The 15,153-nt window shown below is 34.4% G+C and overlaps 1 protein-coding gene and 2 long non-coding RNA genes across 4 annotated transcripts in view; 2 read left to right on the forward strand and 1 right to left on the reverse strand.

The window, feature by feature from the left end:
* Nucleotides 1–1,197: 1,197 nt before the first annotated feature.
* Nucleotides 1,198–1,911, forward strand: LOC128198446 (uncharacterized). The gene is made up of 2 exons (XR_008251174.1): nucleotides 1,198–1,302; nucleotides 1,703–1,911. It is a non-coding gene; the product is annotated as an uncharacterized LOC128198446 (long non-coding RNA).
* A 189-nt stretch (nucleotides 1,912–2,100) lies between these two features.
* LOC128198447 (uncharacterized) lies at nucleotides 2,101–6,390 on the forward strand. Its single transcript, XR_008251175.1, has 2 exons — nucleotides 2,101–2,977; nucleotides 3,899–6,390. It is a non-coding gene; the product is annotated as an uncharacterized LOC128198447 (long non-coding RNA).
* Nucleotides 6,391–10,482: 4,092 nt separating this feature from the next.
* The window catches only part of LOC112050268 (uncharacterized), a 31,751-nt gene continuing 27,080 nt past the window's right edge, over nucleotides 10,483–15,153 (reverse strand). Inside the window, exons 2-3 of one of the 2 annotated variants that reach the window (XR_008251171.1) lie at nucleotides 13,589–13,870; nucleotides 10,483–12,577 (exon numbers count right to left, since the gene is read on the reverse strand). Coding sequence is in view for 1 of the 2 variants with exons in the window: in XM_052883987.1 (XP_052739947.1) it covers nucleotides 12,312–12,577; nucleotides 13,589–13,664 (342 nt within the window). In the remaining variant the exon portion in view is untranslated. Of the gene's footprint in view, nucleotides 12,578–13,588; nucleotides 14,721–15,153 lie in introns of those variants that run through there. The other variant, XM_052883987.1, reaches the window with a different exon arrangement.

The following is a 15,153-nucleotide window of genomic DNA, read 5'->3' on the forward strand; positions in this document are numbered from 1 at the left end:
CACTTTATTACCTAAGCCAATGGCTCTCCGATCATGGCCTTTCTCTAGCAGTGGACAAATGCCAAGCAGTAGTGTTTACGAGGAAGAGATCGATCCCTACTTTTAACTTTAGTTTGGAGGAACAACCTATTAACTTGATAGACAAAGCCAAATTTCTTGGTATTATACTTGATAGAAAACTAAACGGAATCGCACATTCACAATACATTTCTAGAAAATGTGAAAAAGGTATCAATGTGCTACGGGCTGTAGCAGGAGTATGGTGGGGAGCTCACGCTTACTCCTTAAAACTATTATACAATGCGCTAGTTCGTAGTCACATTGATTACTGTTCATTTATTTTAGACCCCCTAAATAAAACTACCTCAGAACTGCTGAACAGAATTCAATATAGGTCTCTTAGAATTGTCTTAGGGGCAATGAAGTCATCCCCAACAAATGCTCTACAGGTTGAATGTGTTGATCCTCCGCTGCATCTCAGGCGACAGTATCTATGTGATAGATTTATCAGTAAAACACTTCAGCTTTCTTCCCACCCTCTATGGTCTAAATTAACCCAGCTATCAGTAGTCCTTAGACCTAGTAATCCCTCTTCATGTCTCCTTAATAGTTTTGAAAAATTTACCAATCTTCCGCATCCCTTGTCGTCATTATCAATAAATCCTTTGTATTCTACGTCATATGAGGCCCTTGTTTACAATCCTCCTGTGATTACAGATCTGGGACTAACCAAAGACGCCCCTGACACCAACACAAAATTCCAAGAAATTGTTCATCAAAATTGGTCAAATTACTTGTTCATCTACACAGATGCTTCAAAACTCTCCCCTGAAAGTTGTGTAGGTGCAGCCTGCTGGGTTCCCAAATATAAAATAGTTTTGCAATTTAAATGTCCTCCAGAAACCTCGGTGTTCACAGGAGAGGCTGTTGCCTTGTTAGAGGCAATCCTGTTTGCCCGATCCCATAACATAAAACAAACTGTTATTTTTACTGACTCCCTTAGCTGCTTGTATTCCATTAGGGAAAACCCTTTTAGAAGTAAGTCAAAATTTCCTATTATACTACAGATTAGGGAAGCTCTGTTCTCATGTCATCTAATGGGTTTGTCTATATTTCTAGCATGGATACCCAGTCACTCCGGCATCTCTGGTAATGAATCTGCGGACTCTTGTGCTAAGGCAGCTGTACAACTTGGTTCATTGGAACATTTTAAAAATTATTCACATGACCTCAGCACCTTAGCAAAAAACTATTTAGATAAATCTTGGCAATCATTTTGGAACCAATCAAAAACCATTAAAGGTAAATTCTATGCCTCAATTCAACCAGACATACCCAAGCGACCTTGGTTCTTTCTCCATAGGTATGCTGTCAGATGGGTTACCTCCACAATATCCCGTTTAAGACTTGCTCATGCCTGTACACCTGTCCACTTGAATAAAATTAGAGTGAGAGATCACTCTCTGTGCGAATGTGGTTTGGACGAAGGCTCAGTTTCCCATATCCTCTTCTCTTGCCCTAAACTTCTCCACCCCCTATATGATGTTCTCCCTCCTAAATTTCCACGTCCTTTAAATGTTGAGTGTTTGTTAATGTCTGTGTTTAGTCCCTATTGTAAATTTATATGTAAATATATTCAATGTAATAACATTAAACTGTAAATATTATATGTGTTAACAATATTAATTTTGTGTTTTTTCAGAAATGTGACTAACATCCACACTAACAAAAAAAAAAAAAAAATCCGCTATTTATAGTGTCAAAATTAAGCTGATTAATAATCAATTCTTGATTCCCAGCTTACACCGATCAACCTCTAAAAGTGTGTCTTCCTTACCCACGCGACATTGGCGAAGTAAATTGTACCCAGTTGGTACAGCAGCAAGCCATAAAATCAAAAATTGAATTGAATTGAATTAAATCAATAAATAAAATATTCTAATCTGTAATTTATTAAGACTAGGATAATTCAAAAAATTCTGAATTTATATTCCAGTTAAGGATAGTGATGTTAAAATTGCTTTTACCATTATTTTGTTATTTGTTATTTTGTTATATATTAGAACTGTGAAAGAAAAGAGTAAATAATTTACATGTTTACAAAAAAGACACAATAATCGTAAAAATAAAAACACTTTACAAACTTTAAAAATTAAAATTCGAACACATTTTCACTCAAGGTTTGTTCACAAAAGGTCTACATTTAAAGTTGTTTCCACGAATACTAAATTCCGTTAAAATTTACACTTTAAATTGTTTTTCACAATTTAATATGTACAAAACAAATTTTACAAAACTTGCACATGTTTGACAAATTGACATTAATGATTAATTATTTCTAATTAACATAATCTGTGAAAATTATTGACATGACAACATAGATTTTGGCAGTCTATGATCTTAAAATGGCGATGGCAAGAGAAAAAAAAAAAAAAAAAAAACATACATACAGCCGAACGTAGAACCTCCTCCTTTTTGGAAGTCGGTTAAAAAGGAATGACCCATAGATATATAACTACTTTGTTGTTCTAAGTCTATGGAATGACCTCTTCAAAATGACATTTATGCAACGACATGTTCCACTATGCTCTCGAACTGCAGTAATATAACTCCTGCAGCCATTCCACATGACGAATGCGGTCGTTTTGGTCGGGACGAAAATATCACTGATGAAGTAATTTTTTCGCCCACAAAGGCTTAGAGCGATCTATCTCAAGAGGTGGGTATTTTTTCGGTTTTGTCGGCGCAATTTTAAAACATTTGTTAATATTAAAATTTAACACAGTTTTGAAAATCTAAAATTCTTTAAAAGAACCAGTATAGAAAAAAATATATAAACTACTAATATATTATAGTCTTTACTTATTTTATTAGTGTTTTGCAAATACGTTTTTTATAAAGGATCCTTAAAATAAAAAAATGCTGTTTTTTATTATTATTTACTAACATCAACGCTCTATATGTCACTCCACTAGAGGTGAGTCGTACTCGCTAAAACGCGTACTGAGTGTTACGAGTACGAGTACGCCGAGAGACGCGCTCCAAAGACTAGCTCCACGAGTATTTAGAAGTACGAGCCATTAGGACCTATAGAATAGATACGTACTCCTAAATACTCAGTGGCCAGCGATTTTACGTCATATTATCTGATAATAAGCGTACATTAATTTCAAACGAGTTTTACGTAGTCATTTGGACTAGTGGTATGTACGCAAGGTACAAAAAAATTGAGTCGTAACAAAAATATTTCAGTCATTAATTTCAAAATTTCAATTTAATTTTATTATTTAGTTATTTCTTTTAATATTACCTCATGATACTGTCGGGTTACATTAACTTGTTAATTTAGCGGATAAATAATCATACTAAAACAAATAAACATTATGTTTTTAAAATAAGGATTAAAATCAGGGACTCCAAATATTGGAGTATTAAGTGTATACTGCGTTAAAAAATCGGTCTTATGTTTGATAAAGTAAAGACAATTTTTCATCGGCAATGGGACGTCACTCACACATTCTTAAAAGAACGCGTCCGGGAACGCGTCTCGCGATGTTTTGTCTGGTGGAGTATGAAGTGTTTATTGCGTTGAAAAACCGGTCTTATGTCTAGACAACAAAGTCTATTTTCTTTCGGCATTGATAGAAGTCTCTCACTCACACATTGATAATCGAACGCGTCTCTGAACACGTCCCGTATTGGTTGGACCGTTAGAGTATTTGCGAGTATTGGACTCGCACTCTGTTGACGTCTTGCGCTCCTCGGTACTCGGTACTTCTAAATACGCTTAATACGTGTATAAGTCCCTGCTCCGTACTCGTACGCCATACGTCTTCCAACAAACCTAGTGTTAAGACCTGCTCCAGTATATACGCCTCACCTCTACACTCCACTTGAGTTTATGATCACAACGTTAGCAACTAGCATGAAGTGGAACGGGAAAAGCTGCGGAAGTAATCGTGATCGATAGGATCGCTAAATGGAACGTAGCCCTAGTGAATTTTGACTTGGGCTCAAAAAGGTTAGAACTCAGAGCTACAAAGCCAGTGTAGAAATTAGAAATGTATCACTTGACGTTGAGTTGACGTCAGACAGAGACCATAGAGTATACAGAGACTTAGTCGTCACTTCACTCGTCACGTCATTGTCATCGTCATATTCACAGACGAATTCATTCATCTCTGTTTTCACTTTACGCGTTTCTCTACGATCTTTGTTATTATTTACTTTTCTATTATGTTTAGGATAAAAATAAAAACGTTTATTGTGCCAACACTAATGTAAATGGACAAGAATTATAGATTTCTATAGTTTCTAAACCGTAAGATTGTAAGAATAAAGTTTTCGATTTCGTGTGTAGGTTATGGAGACGCGTACCTGTGTTGTTGACGTTAATATTTCATGTTTATGATAATTTTATTATAAATTTATAATTCCCATGTATAATTTTTGTGTAATTTACTAATATAATATTTTACTACAGATTTGTGTTGTATTTTTTACCAACATTCCCCAGCTCAAAGTTTATGGTCAAAATAATACGAGATTACTTTTAAGATGATATAGCGAACAATAAATTAAGTAGAATATACAATTTAAATGTAAACATATTTACAAGTAAACTGTGAACTTTCATAAATAATTTACTTACATTAAAACAAATCTGACATTTTACAAAAACAATATTTATTGATCAAAAAAAAAAAATAATCTAATGATTGACTACGTACTTAGCATATAAATATAATCGCATGTGCCTTGTAAATACAAATAAACCAATTTACATCTATAAGAATGTTTTATATTACTTTTAGTTCCTGAGTTTCAGAATTTTGTTAACATATTCTATTTATTTCAGAAGCAAACTTTATTCCGACTAGAAAAGGGAGCACTTTACTGGTGCATGAGGGTTATGCATTCAGATTGAAGAACAAGTTGGCTTACGGCAAGAAGCAATGGTACTGCACTTCACGTACCAAGACAGGGTGTCACGCTGACGTCACAACTGTGTATCACCAGCTACGCACTCTCGTCAACAGGGTGAGAAACAAGCACAATCATCCTCCACCAGGATTTTACAGACGTAATGACGGATCTTTTAGAATTGTATAATAGTATGTAACTATTTACAATCATCAGTCTAGTTAGTATCCAATGACTGCAAAGGTGTAATTCATACTTGGAGAGAAGAGAGGATGTGGAGGACTTTACCCACAGCATCATTCAAATACAAGGGTAAAATGGACAGGTAATTTTATTAATGTAAGATCTTGGAGAAAAGTGAGAGTTAAGGATCAAACATGTTTGACAAACTTTGCTTTGCTTGTCACATGACTTGGCAAAGCAATGTTTTATATCATACCTGAGAATTTTTTTAATTCTCTAGGTGTGTGAAGTCTGCCAATCCACATTGGGCTAGCGTGGTGGACTAAGGCCTAACCCTTCACATCCTCAAGACTCGTGCTCAACAGTAAGCCAAATATGGGTTGATAATGATGAATGTTTTATAAGCTCTTAAAGCAAATCAAATTGTTTGACAAACTTGTTTGATGATTTATGGGTCCTTATGAATATTGTGGGATTTACATTGTAAAGACTGATTTTAGTTTTTTGACTTAAATATTATATTAAGATGATTTTAAACTAGCAAAATATTTTATAAGTTTTTTTTTTATCGACTGAACTGGAAATTGTGCTTTTACCCTCACACAATGAGGGTATGAACTCTATTAACTATAATGACTGAATTTTAAGACTGATTTATTTTCTACCTCATAGTAATTTGTATACCTCAAAGACTTTAATGCTTTTTTACTTTAGTAAGTTAGTTTGTAAGCAAAACAAAATGAATAAAATAAATAATTGTATGTAATTATTTCAAAATTATGCTTATTCTTTTATTATATGGTGGAGAACAGGAATATTAATTTATTATGAAACACAGCTAAAACTCACGTGATACAATGTTGCCGCTTTGCAAGAAACAACTCATGACTAAGGGCCCTACATGGGTTTGATACTAGTCTGACATACTCCGATTTTGTATCACTTGAGTTATAGCTGTGGCAAATATTCCTTTTACACACAAAAAATATAATAAATTAAAATCCTTTGTAAAGGCTCAAACCCTAATAAATTATAAAATTGATTGGCCCCTATATTAACTAGTGTACTAATGAAAATTGTAATTACAAAGACTGCTAAATTATAAGCCTTCCTTTCCCCTATTTACCTATTTCTTGTTCCCGTAGATTTTAATAAAACTGCTCAATTTAGTATATAATTTATTTTTTAAGAAATATTATTTTGTATTATAATCCCAACAAATTATGTTGATGTGTAACTACAAAGATAAAATAAAAATAAAATTGCAACACTTCTATTTGTTTATTTATGTACATTATTTCTTGCCTTTGGTTACTCTTAATATAGATTTTGTGACTAGTCTTCTCTGTCAACTGCCAGCTGGCTGAGGTATTTGCTAACTTTATTCTGTTATATTTCTCATAAAAGATGAGCTCAGAAATACATTTTTCATTGCATATGATGTGATGTGTAGCAAATAAGAGTTAGCGAATAACTCAACTAGACTAAAACTGGAGTTTACACTTATAGTCTAAGGTCCATATTAGAAACAATCTTCACCCATCTGTTTATTGGATGAAAAGTGTTTTATATCAAATTCAGTATGTTAAAAATTGTATTGCAAGTTGGCCTAAAAAATTTCTGGTCTAACTATCATTAACCATTAACTACCATTAATTATAGCTTGGCCAGGAGTTTTTAAGAGAAGATTACTATTATATTAATATTAATATAAAAGTAATCTTTTTAATATCCTAATTTTGATATAAAACACTTCATCGGTTAAACAGATGGGTGAAGGTCGTTTCTAATACGGATCTTCTATTAAGTACACCTATGGAGTCGCATCCACAATCCACAAATGCACTGTCAATCTTGAGAACTACGTAAAATGACGATGTCATTTCCAGGGGCGTAGCTCATCAGCCGTATCAATAATACGGGACCGTAAGTATGAAAACAAAAAATTTTCTTCAAATATCTCTCTTAATCTGGTGTAATAATTATTTTGATACAGCGCCCCTTCAAGGCAAGCTACGCCACTGGTCATTTCGCCGAAACAACAATGACATGTGGCTATTGGTATTGGTTCATATTTTCAATCGTGCACCGAGATAATTACATGTCAAGACGAGGGTAGTTAAAAAGAGCTCTATTCACATATTAATAGAGTTCTTTCTCGTGCTTATCGTAAACTTAGTAGTTTACAAAGGTTTTCTTAGACGACTAATCATAGGAACGTAGCAACCTTCCCTCGATACAAAGTAAGTGGGAGACTCGTGGTTATGCTCGTCCATATAATAACGTACGACGTGATCCTCGGTGCCTGTGATTACGTAAGCCTTGCACAGTTTCGATCTGTGCGATGTGCACAGCCACCTGTGCCCTTGTTTGGTTGTGAAGCCAGATGATTGGGAGTACGTGTAGTTGCGATACAGGAGCAGCGGGCGCCCGCGTCTAGACGTCAGTATGCGAGCTGTAGGAATTAATTTTATTTATTGGATATGCCGCCACAGCCGTGCCATGACAATACACTGTATCTTCAGATACACTGTTTTGTGGCATTTAATAATTGCTTTAAGACTCAAATATATTCTCAGAAATGCATTAATAGGATACAGTTTCTAGCAAAAACAAAGAAGAACTGCGATTTCTCAGCAATTGGTGATTTTTTAGATCAGTGTTTTGTCATGACATGGCAGATCAATGAAAGCCTAAACATTAAATAAAAATATGAAACAATCTGGTCAAATGTCTTGTACCTACAACTCATCATCATCATCATCAACCCATATTCGGCTCACTGCTGAGCTCGAGTCTCCTCTCAGAATGAGAGGGGTTAGGCCATTAGTCCACCACGCTGGCCCAATGCGGATTGGCAGACTTCATACACGCAGAGAATTAAGAGAATTCTCCGGTGTGCAGGTTTCCTCACAATGTTTTTCCTGCACCGTTTGAGGCACGTGATATTTAATTTCTTAAAATGCACACAACTGAAAAGTTGGTGGTGCATGCCGCGGACCGGATTCGAACTTACGCCCTCCGGAATCAGAGGCAGAGGTCATATCCACTGGGCTATCACGGCTCTAAACCTACAACTACAACCATCATAATACTGGCACTGAATTCAAAGTTATTAACATAAGCCTGTTTCTTAAATGGCCATGAAAATGATCTGATAAAATTTAATAAAACTAATGTCTATGGGAAGTACCTATTTCCGCCAAGGTAAAGTATGATTTTTGGTGTATTTACAGACTACAGTCACATGATGGTTAGCACTTGTACTTTCGATGCCTAGCAAATTACGTTGCTCTGTTTATAGGGGAGGGTTTTTGCTGGGTAAGTAGACCAACTTAAAGAAAATTGTAAAACTTTGTTTATTAAATTAAATTTAGTATAAAAAAATTGCCGTTGAACAATAAAATACAGGATATAGACCGATGAAAACAAAAAATAAATAATAAAATTATTCAGAAATTATACTTTATTTTTAGATAATTTCTAAACCACGAACTTTTCATACAAGATGAATTTATTTAACCAAGATTAGTAATAATAAAGTGTTATTTATTTGGTATGAATTTACTTACTTAGTAAGAACAATGCATGTCTTAAATCACTACACTTATGAATAAGTATATCTAAATATGTACTCCGCTATGGCTATAAATATAATATGTACCTAATAGGATTTTCCCTAATAGCTATTCTTAAAAATAAAACATAAATCCTGGCATAAAATAGGTATTTAACTCCATAATTAAACATGATATAAAACAGAAGAAACAATATTTTTATTTTTAAAATGTCATTAAAAGAAGACTCAACAAAAAATCCGGTCCGCACTCGAATTCGAGACATGAATGGTTAGATTGTTGTATCCATTCTTAACTCAATAGGAATCATCATAATAAGCCCACTTTTAAAGATTCACTGCAGTGCCAAGCCTCTTATAGTAGAAGGAATTTTATTCAAACCCTAGGTTAAACACTAGACTTATACGTGTTATCGCCGTGTTGCAACGACTTGCGGCTCGTGGCGTTCGAGCCGTCCACATCTCTTGTTGTGTAATTCTTTATGGGTTACTTGGGATAGGCGGGGAGACTAACTTGAGTGGAAAAGGGAGTGTTTGTTAACAGTCAAAGGATCCTTTAACCCTACACACAACAAGTGCGTGACTTCACTCAAGGTCATTCTCTGCTATTTTAGTTTCTTATTTTGGTTACAGTTTGATTTGTTGTCCTGACAAATGTTGTGAGTCATAACCTTTGTTCGTCATTTGTTTTCTTATTTTTGTAATCACATCTGAGTCTGCTAAAATAAGCTTGTCTTAAGTGTCCGCTAATTAATTTATAAACATTTCCCAAAAATACAAGCTTTACATTTAAAATAATCTGATTTATGTAATTATTTTTGGTATCCAGGCTTCTCAGTTTCATTAACTATCTCCAACTTGGCTGATATTTGGTCATCGGTAAATGCCCATGGCTACCGGTAACAGCCAGTATGGTGTTGTCATCAGTTGTTGACAGGTAGGCCTTGCAGTTCTTCACCTTCGAGCAGTACCAACGCCATCCGTACTTGAGTGGGTACGGATATTTGGAGTAAGTGTAGTTTTTGTATAACAGCAATGGTCGTCCCCTTTTTGATATCAACTCGATCGCTGTTGGGAAAAAATTGGGATGAATAATACACTTTTGTTTGACACTTGATGATACGTTGGAGATCAATAATCACTAACTTTGACTTATGTTAGTTGACTGTTGACATACGAAATTGAGATTATAATGATGTAACAAATGTCATCTGGTGCCTACTGACAACCCTTCATAGATATCATACAGTAGGTAGATGACATTCTCAATTCATTAGATGTTTATTTTAATAAGTTGTTATTAAAGACTAAATTAGTGAATAGGCCAGCTGGCCTGTATATATTATATTAAGCTCTTTTTTAATATTACTTATTTATTAGAACCTGGTTTAATTTCGATGGAGAAGTTAGTGTGAAGACCATAGGCAAACGACTTATGTTTTTTTTAATATATAGATTTTTTTCAATTAATTGATGATTAATTACGAAGGCCCCCAAAGAATCCAAGTCTTCTATCACTTATTAAGCTACTCACCGTACTTATTGAGGGAGACATGTGCTATAGCTGCCTTTAGAATAAAAACGGTTAGATTATAGCCAGTTTAAAATGCCGAAGTTTTTTTTACATAATTATAAAATAATGCTGAAATGTTGCAGACTCAAAAAATCTCCAAAATATGTTTCAATACCACTTGAAGAATTCACAACAAACTTCATTGTTAGCGTATTTTAAAACAGCTACCTTTTACGTTTTCGGTTGGTGTATAGAAAGTATTTTGGGCACCAAAGAAAGTAACAACTGTAAAAAGAAAGCAAACTTTATTATCGACTTAAGTTTATGAGATACAATTATTATGCAACTTATATAAAAAACAATCATATGATTTTATGTTGTAAAAATGATTAGATTAGCAAAATTTATTAAATTGCTAAAAATCGATTGTTTTTTTTAAAGTTATATTATGTTTAGCTTACAAATAATATAACATAGAAGTTTAAGAAATATACAGCTAAAGAATTATGCTAATTATTATATACTAATCATAACTTTTTATAATGCTAGGATCGGCTAGGTTATAATTTTTTTTATGCATTAACATTATATCTTAGTAACACTTTTTGATATTATATTTATGTGGTTCATGATCAAGTAAGACGTAGAATTTAATAAATACAGTAAACATATTATTAAACTAGATACATAGGATGATGATCATAGTCTTAATTGCAAATTAGTAGTAACTTTTCACGCAACAGTAAAGTATAATAATATATATTTATAATTTTCAAAAACAATAAATTTTACTAAAAAAATATTCACCGCCTAAAACATATATACAATAATTGAATTGATCAATATTCACTTAAACAAATTTTGAAAATACAGAATATATAACACAAATGCCGATGTCGAAGCAATTTATATACATACATTTTTGATAAAAAGACATGATTTTTCGATTAATATACCAAAACGATAAATAAATAACAAAGTGTAATTTAATTCTAACTATAATTAATGATATTCGGAGAACATCTATTACTACAATACGAGTAAATGTTTTTATATTCAGAGTTTTTATAAATCGTGACTCTTTTATTTTATTAAACGAGTCGTTGTTCTCTACAAATAGTCAAAATCGACGTTTCGAAGATGCTTGTAAACTAAGATTTGTATTTTATTCTATCTTCAATCTAAATACGATCTCATCTGATGCTAAGTCATGATACATTCAGCCAATTTATTAAAGCTGAGCCAATTTAGAAAATATAAAACCCACTAAATTGGTCCGATAAACCTGAACTGAAAAGTAAAGCCAAGCACGACCAAATGCCTTGGAGAGGTCAAGTCATGTCTCTTTTGCGTGAAGAAAAATATGTAAGTATCTAAAACTATATAGCAAATCTACTACACTAAAATTAAAGTACAATTTAACGCAAAACCTAAAACATTGTTACCTTTGTCAGATAAAAATGTCACATTCTGTCATTATGTCTTACAATATAATACTTAACAACATAGGGTTTTCGAAACCGACTGATTTACTACATTATTTATTTAACAATTTGAACTTAGATTATTAAATGTCTTAATGAAGTTGGAATTTAAATTGATTTATACAAGACTACATTTAATCTTTAAACCAATATTTTGCGCGATAAATGTTGATTAAGTAAGATCATCATATAATATCTTATTATTAGCTATTATAATTTATATATTTAATGCCAATTTATACAGCGTTTTATATTTCCACGTAGCTAACAGTATATAGGAATAAAATTTAGCATTTTGTATTGACCTTGATTCTTGCACGATAAATCCATATTGTAATCCAGACTGGTCTGTTGCTTAGTAAGAGGTCAACTGCGTGCATGCAGTTGCTGGTGACAATAACTTTAAGACTCTGAAATTTGGTAATCCATAAAAAAGTTGGAGGTCCATCAGGGAATGACCATTTGATACACAAGCATTTAAAAAGGTTTTTAAATATGGCAACAGTCCTCTTTCGTCAGTCAGTTCAGTCCGGACACAAAAATAGTCTATCATGCTGGGATTTATCTATTGAAACCAAGATTTCTTAAATCCTTCCATCTTCTCTTAATCTCTGCTTATTTCCATCGCTCGCTATTCCACTTCAAGAACTAAACGTTCTCTGATAGCCCCTAATAGGTTGTTAGGGTTGAGGTAGTACTTCGGAGGATCATGGGAATGCGACTCAAAAGTCGACGTTATAACGTTATTCATGTCAGTGAACACTACCGAATGGCAGTTCTTTTTTGTGGAACAGACCCATCGACACTTTTCACTGGTGGTGTACTGTTTGCGGTACGTGTACTTACGGTACAGGAGCATTTCCTTTCCTTTCCGAGATGTGATGACCACCGCTGTATCTGTGGAACAGAATACATATTTTTTATATTAAACAAGTTTGCTGTTAACTGCGATTACGATTAGTGCAGTCTTAAGATAGAAGCGGGCTTACTTGGAAGATGCACAAGTTTATTCTACCAGTGCAGACGGTTTCTACGCGACATCGTATCGGAACGCTAAATCGCTTGGCGGTACGTCTTCGCCGGAAGGGTGGTAACTAGCCACAGCCTAATGCCAAACACCAGACCAGACTTAGACCTACTTGAGAAATGATAAAATACTAAACTGACCCGGCCTGGGAATCGAACCCAGGACCTCTGTTGAGAACCACGGCGCTACCAACAGCACCAGAAAGATCGTCAGAATTTTGCGAGTCTGCTGTACACATTGCTAGATCCTCATAATTATTTACACTTAAGTGGGGTCGGCAAATCTGATAATTATATTCCGTACGATTCCGGAGTATAAATATTATCAGAACTTCCCTGTACAAATTCTCAGCCCGTAGTTGTGAAATTGGTTTAACACCTTCGTGCCTAGGAGAGCATATTAAGCCCGGCCCCATTCATCATCATTAATATCTGATAGCGACCGTTAGACTCAAAAACTCACTAAGCCCGCCAAACTGCATCGGAGCAGCGTGGCGGGTCTGAGCTCTGCCTTGTCGATCCAATGGTTAGTAATGGCGTCGGATCACGAGGTCCTTGATTCAAGTCCAGGGTTGAGCTGTGAAATACTGAACTTTTCTTTATTTTGGGAAATTTTCAGTAAATTCTTAGCCCGGATTGGGGAAGTTGGTGTTGTAACCATGCCTAGAAGTGCAGGTTAAGCTGTCGGTCTCGGTCATAATTATAAACATCTGATAGTGATGATCAAATAGTAACATTATCATCCTCAAGCCAACCGCTTTAGAGGAGCGTGGTAGATCCTTATCCCCTCTTTTATTAGGAGGGAGACTTGGCCCTGAAGTGTGCCATTAAAATAGACTGGTAATCAATTATGATAGTAAAGATATATAAAGGAAGGCTTACTATTAGATCCTTCTTCTTCAATGACATTATCAGCTGGTCGTTTAGGCGTTGGGTGATTGTGGTTCTTGGACGTCATCAAAATTTCGTTATTGTCATTCAGATACACGAAAGCTGTGCATGTGTTTTTCGTCGAGCATATCCAACGGACGCCATTTTTAGTCTTGTAGCCTCTTCTGAATCTGTAACCGTTGTATTGCAGTATACTTTTGCCTTTCCTTGATTCAATGAATATTGCCTCGGTTGGATCTTCTTCCGCTACTTCATAATATTCATACTCTGTATCTGTAATAAATCATACCATTATAAATATTAAATCCCTAAGCTCACTAAGCGATAACCTTTGACACTGTTAGTATTATTGACAATGTGTAGGGTAAGATTGCCTAAAGACGTATCACAATGTAAGTCGAAAACCGGCAATGTGAAAGTATTACTTCTTTAGGCCTTACCTTAAATTATTGACAACATTATTATACTATGCGCCAATCTAAGAAAGACAGAAATAAATTTAAGAACAATTTTAAAACATAGTAATGATAGTCAGTAGTACCGCAAGGAATTAGAAATAAAAGTTATTAAAAGTAATAAAATAAATTTTAATAAAACAATTGATGTACTTATTTATTTAAGTAACTTAATTACGGAAATATACACCTTCTTTGCGTTATATTACACGATATTAACATAAATAACAGTTTATACACATTAAGTTTAATATTTTTGCCATTGACCCGTGGTTGATTCAAGATCCATATCCAAATTTATTACTTACATAGATATACGTAATCTTTAATCCCTGTAATAGGGCGTCCATTAGTTACTTGACGAGTTCTGCAAGGGTAAGCTTCGAGCTGAATCCCCCAAATTAGAAATTACTCACGTAATAATTAATGAATGCTCCTAGATGTCTTTGTTATCACTTTCTAGTACATTGCGTCGTTTGGACTAACTCTAAGAGTGTGCCATTGTATAGTAAATTAGTACACAGAAATGTCTCACACTGCGTTGTCGTCCGGCCATGAGACTTTAGAACCAAATCCGCCGGCGACACTGGACCCTTGGAGTGAACTATGTTATGTTTTTAAAAGATTTTAAAAGAGAAGAAGTCGAAACTATTGAGTATTAACCTAATCTAAGTATCTTGGGTTTGTACTCTTAACTTTAACGTACTCCCCATTGCGGGTCACGTATAATGCAGGTGGGTCATGACTGTGGGCGCCTGAGAAAAAAGTTATATTATGTGATTTGTCGAAACGGATTCTCGCTTTGCATTTGCGGGTAGACGTCCTTGCGGAGCACATCCAATTGTTATAGGCACCGTTCTGGTAAAACGTGTAGCCGTCTATCATCAAAAGCTTTTTGCCTTTTACTGTTATGAATTTATAATCTTCTCCTGTAACAAAAAGTACTTTAACATATAGGTCCCTTTACTAAGAAAATCCAAGTAGGTAGGACAGCAGTAATACAAATCCGTCTGATCTTGTCAGCGTATGATATAGACTACCTGACTCACCCGAGAGACGATGTTCAAGTTATAGATTGTGTGGGTAGTTTTACATACAGTT

This window comes from Bicyclus anynana, chromosome 10 (genome assembly GCF_947172395.1).
Source record: "Bicyclus anynana chromosome 10, ilBicAnyn1.1, whole genome shotgun sequence".
NCBI classification, from domain to species: domain Eukaryota; kingdom Metazoa; phylum Arthropoda; class Insecta; order Lepidoptera; family Nymphalidae; genus Bicyclus; species Bicyclus anynana.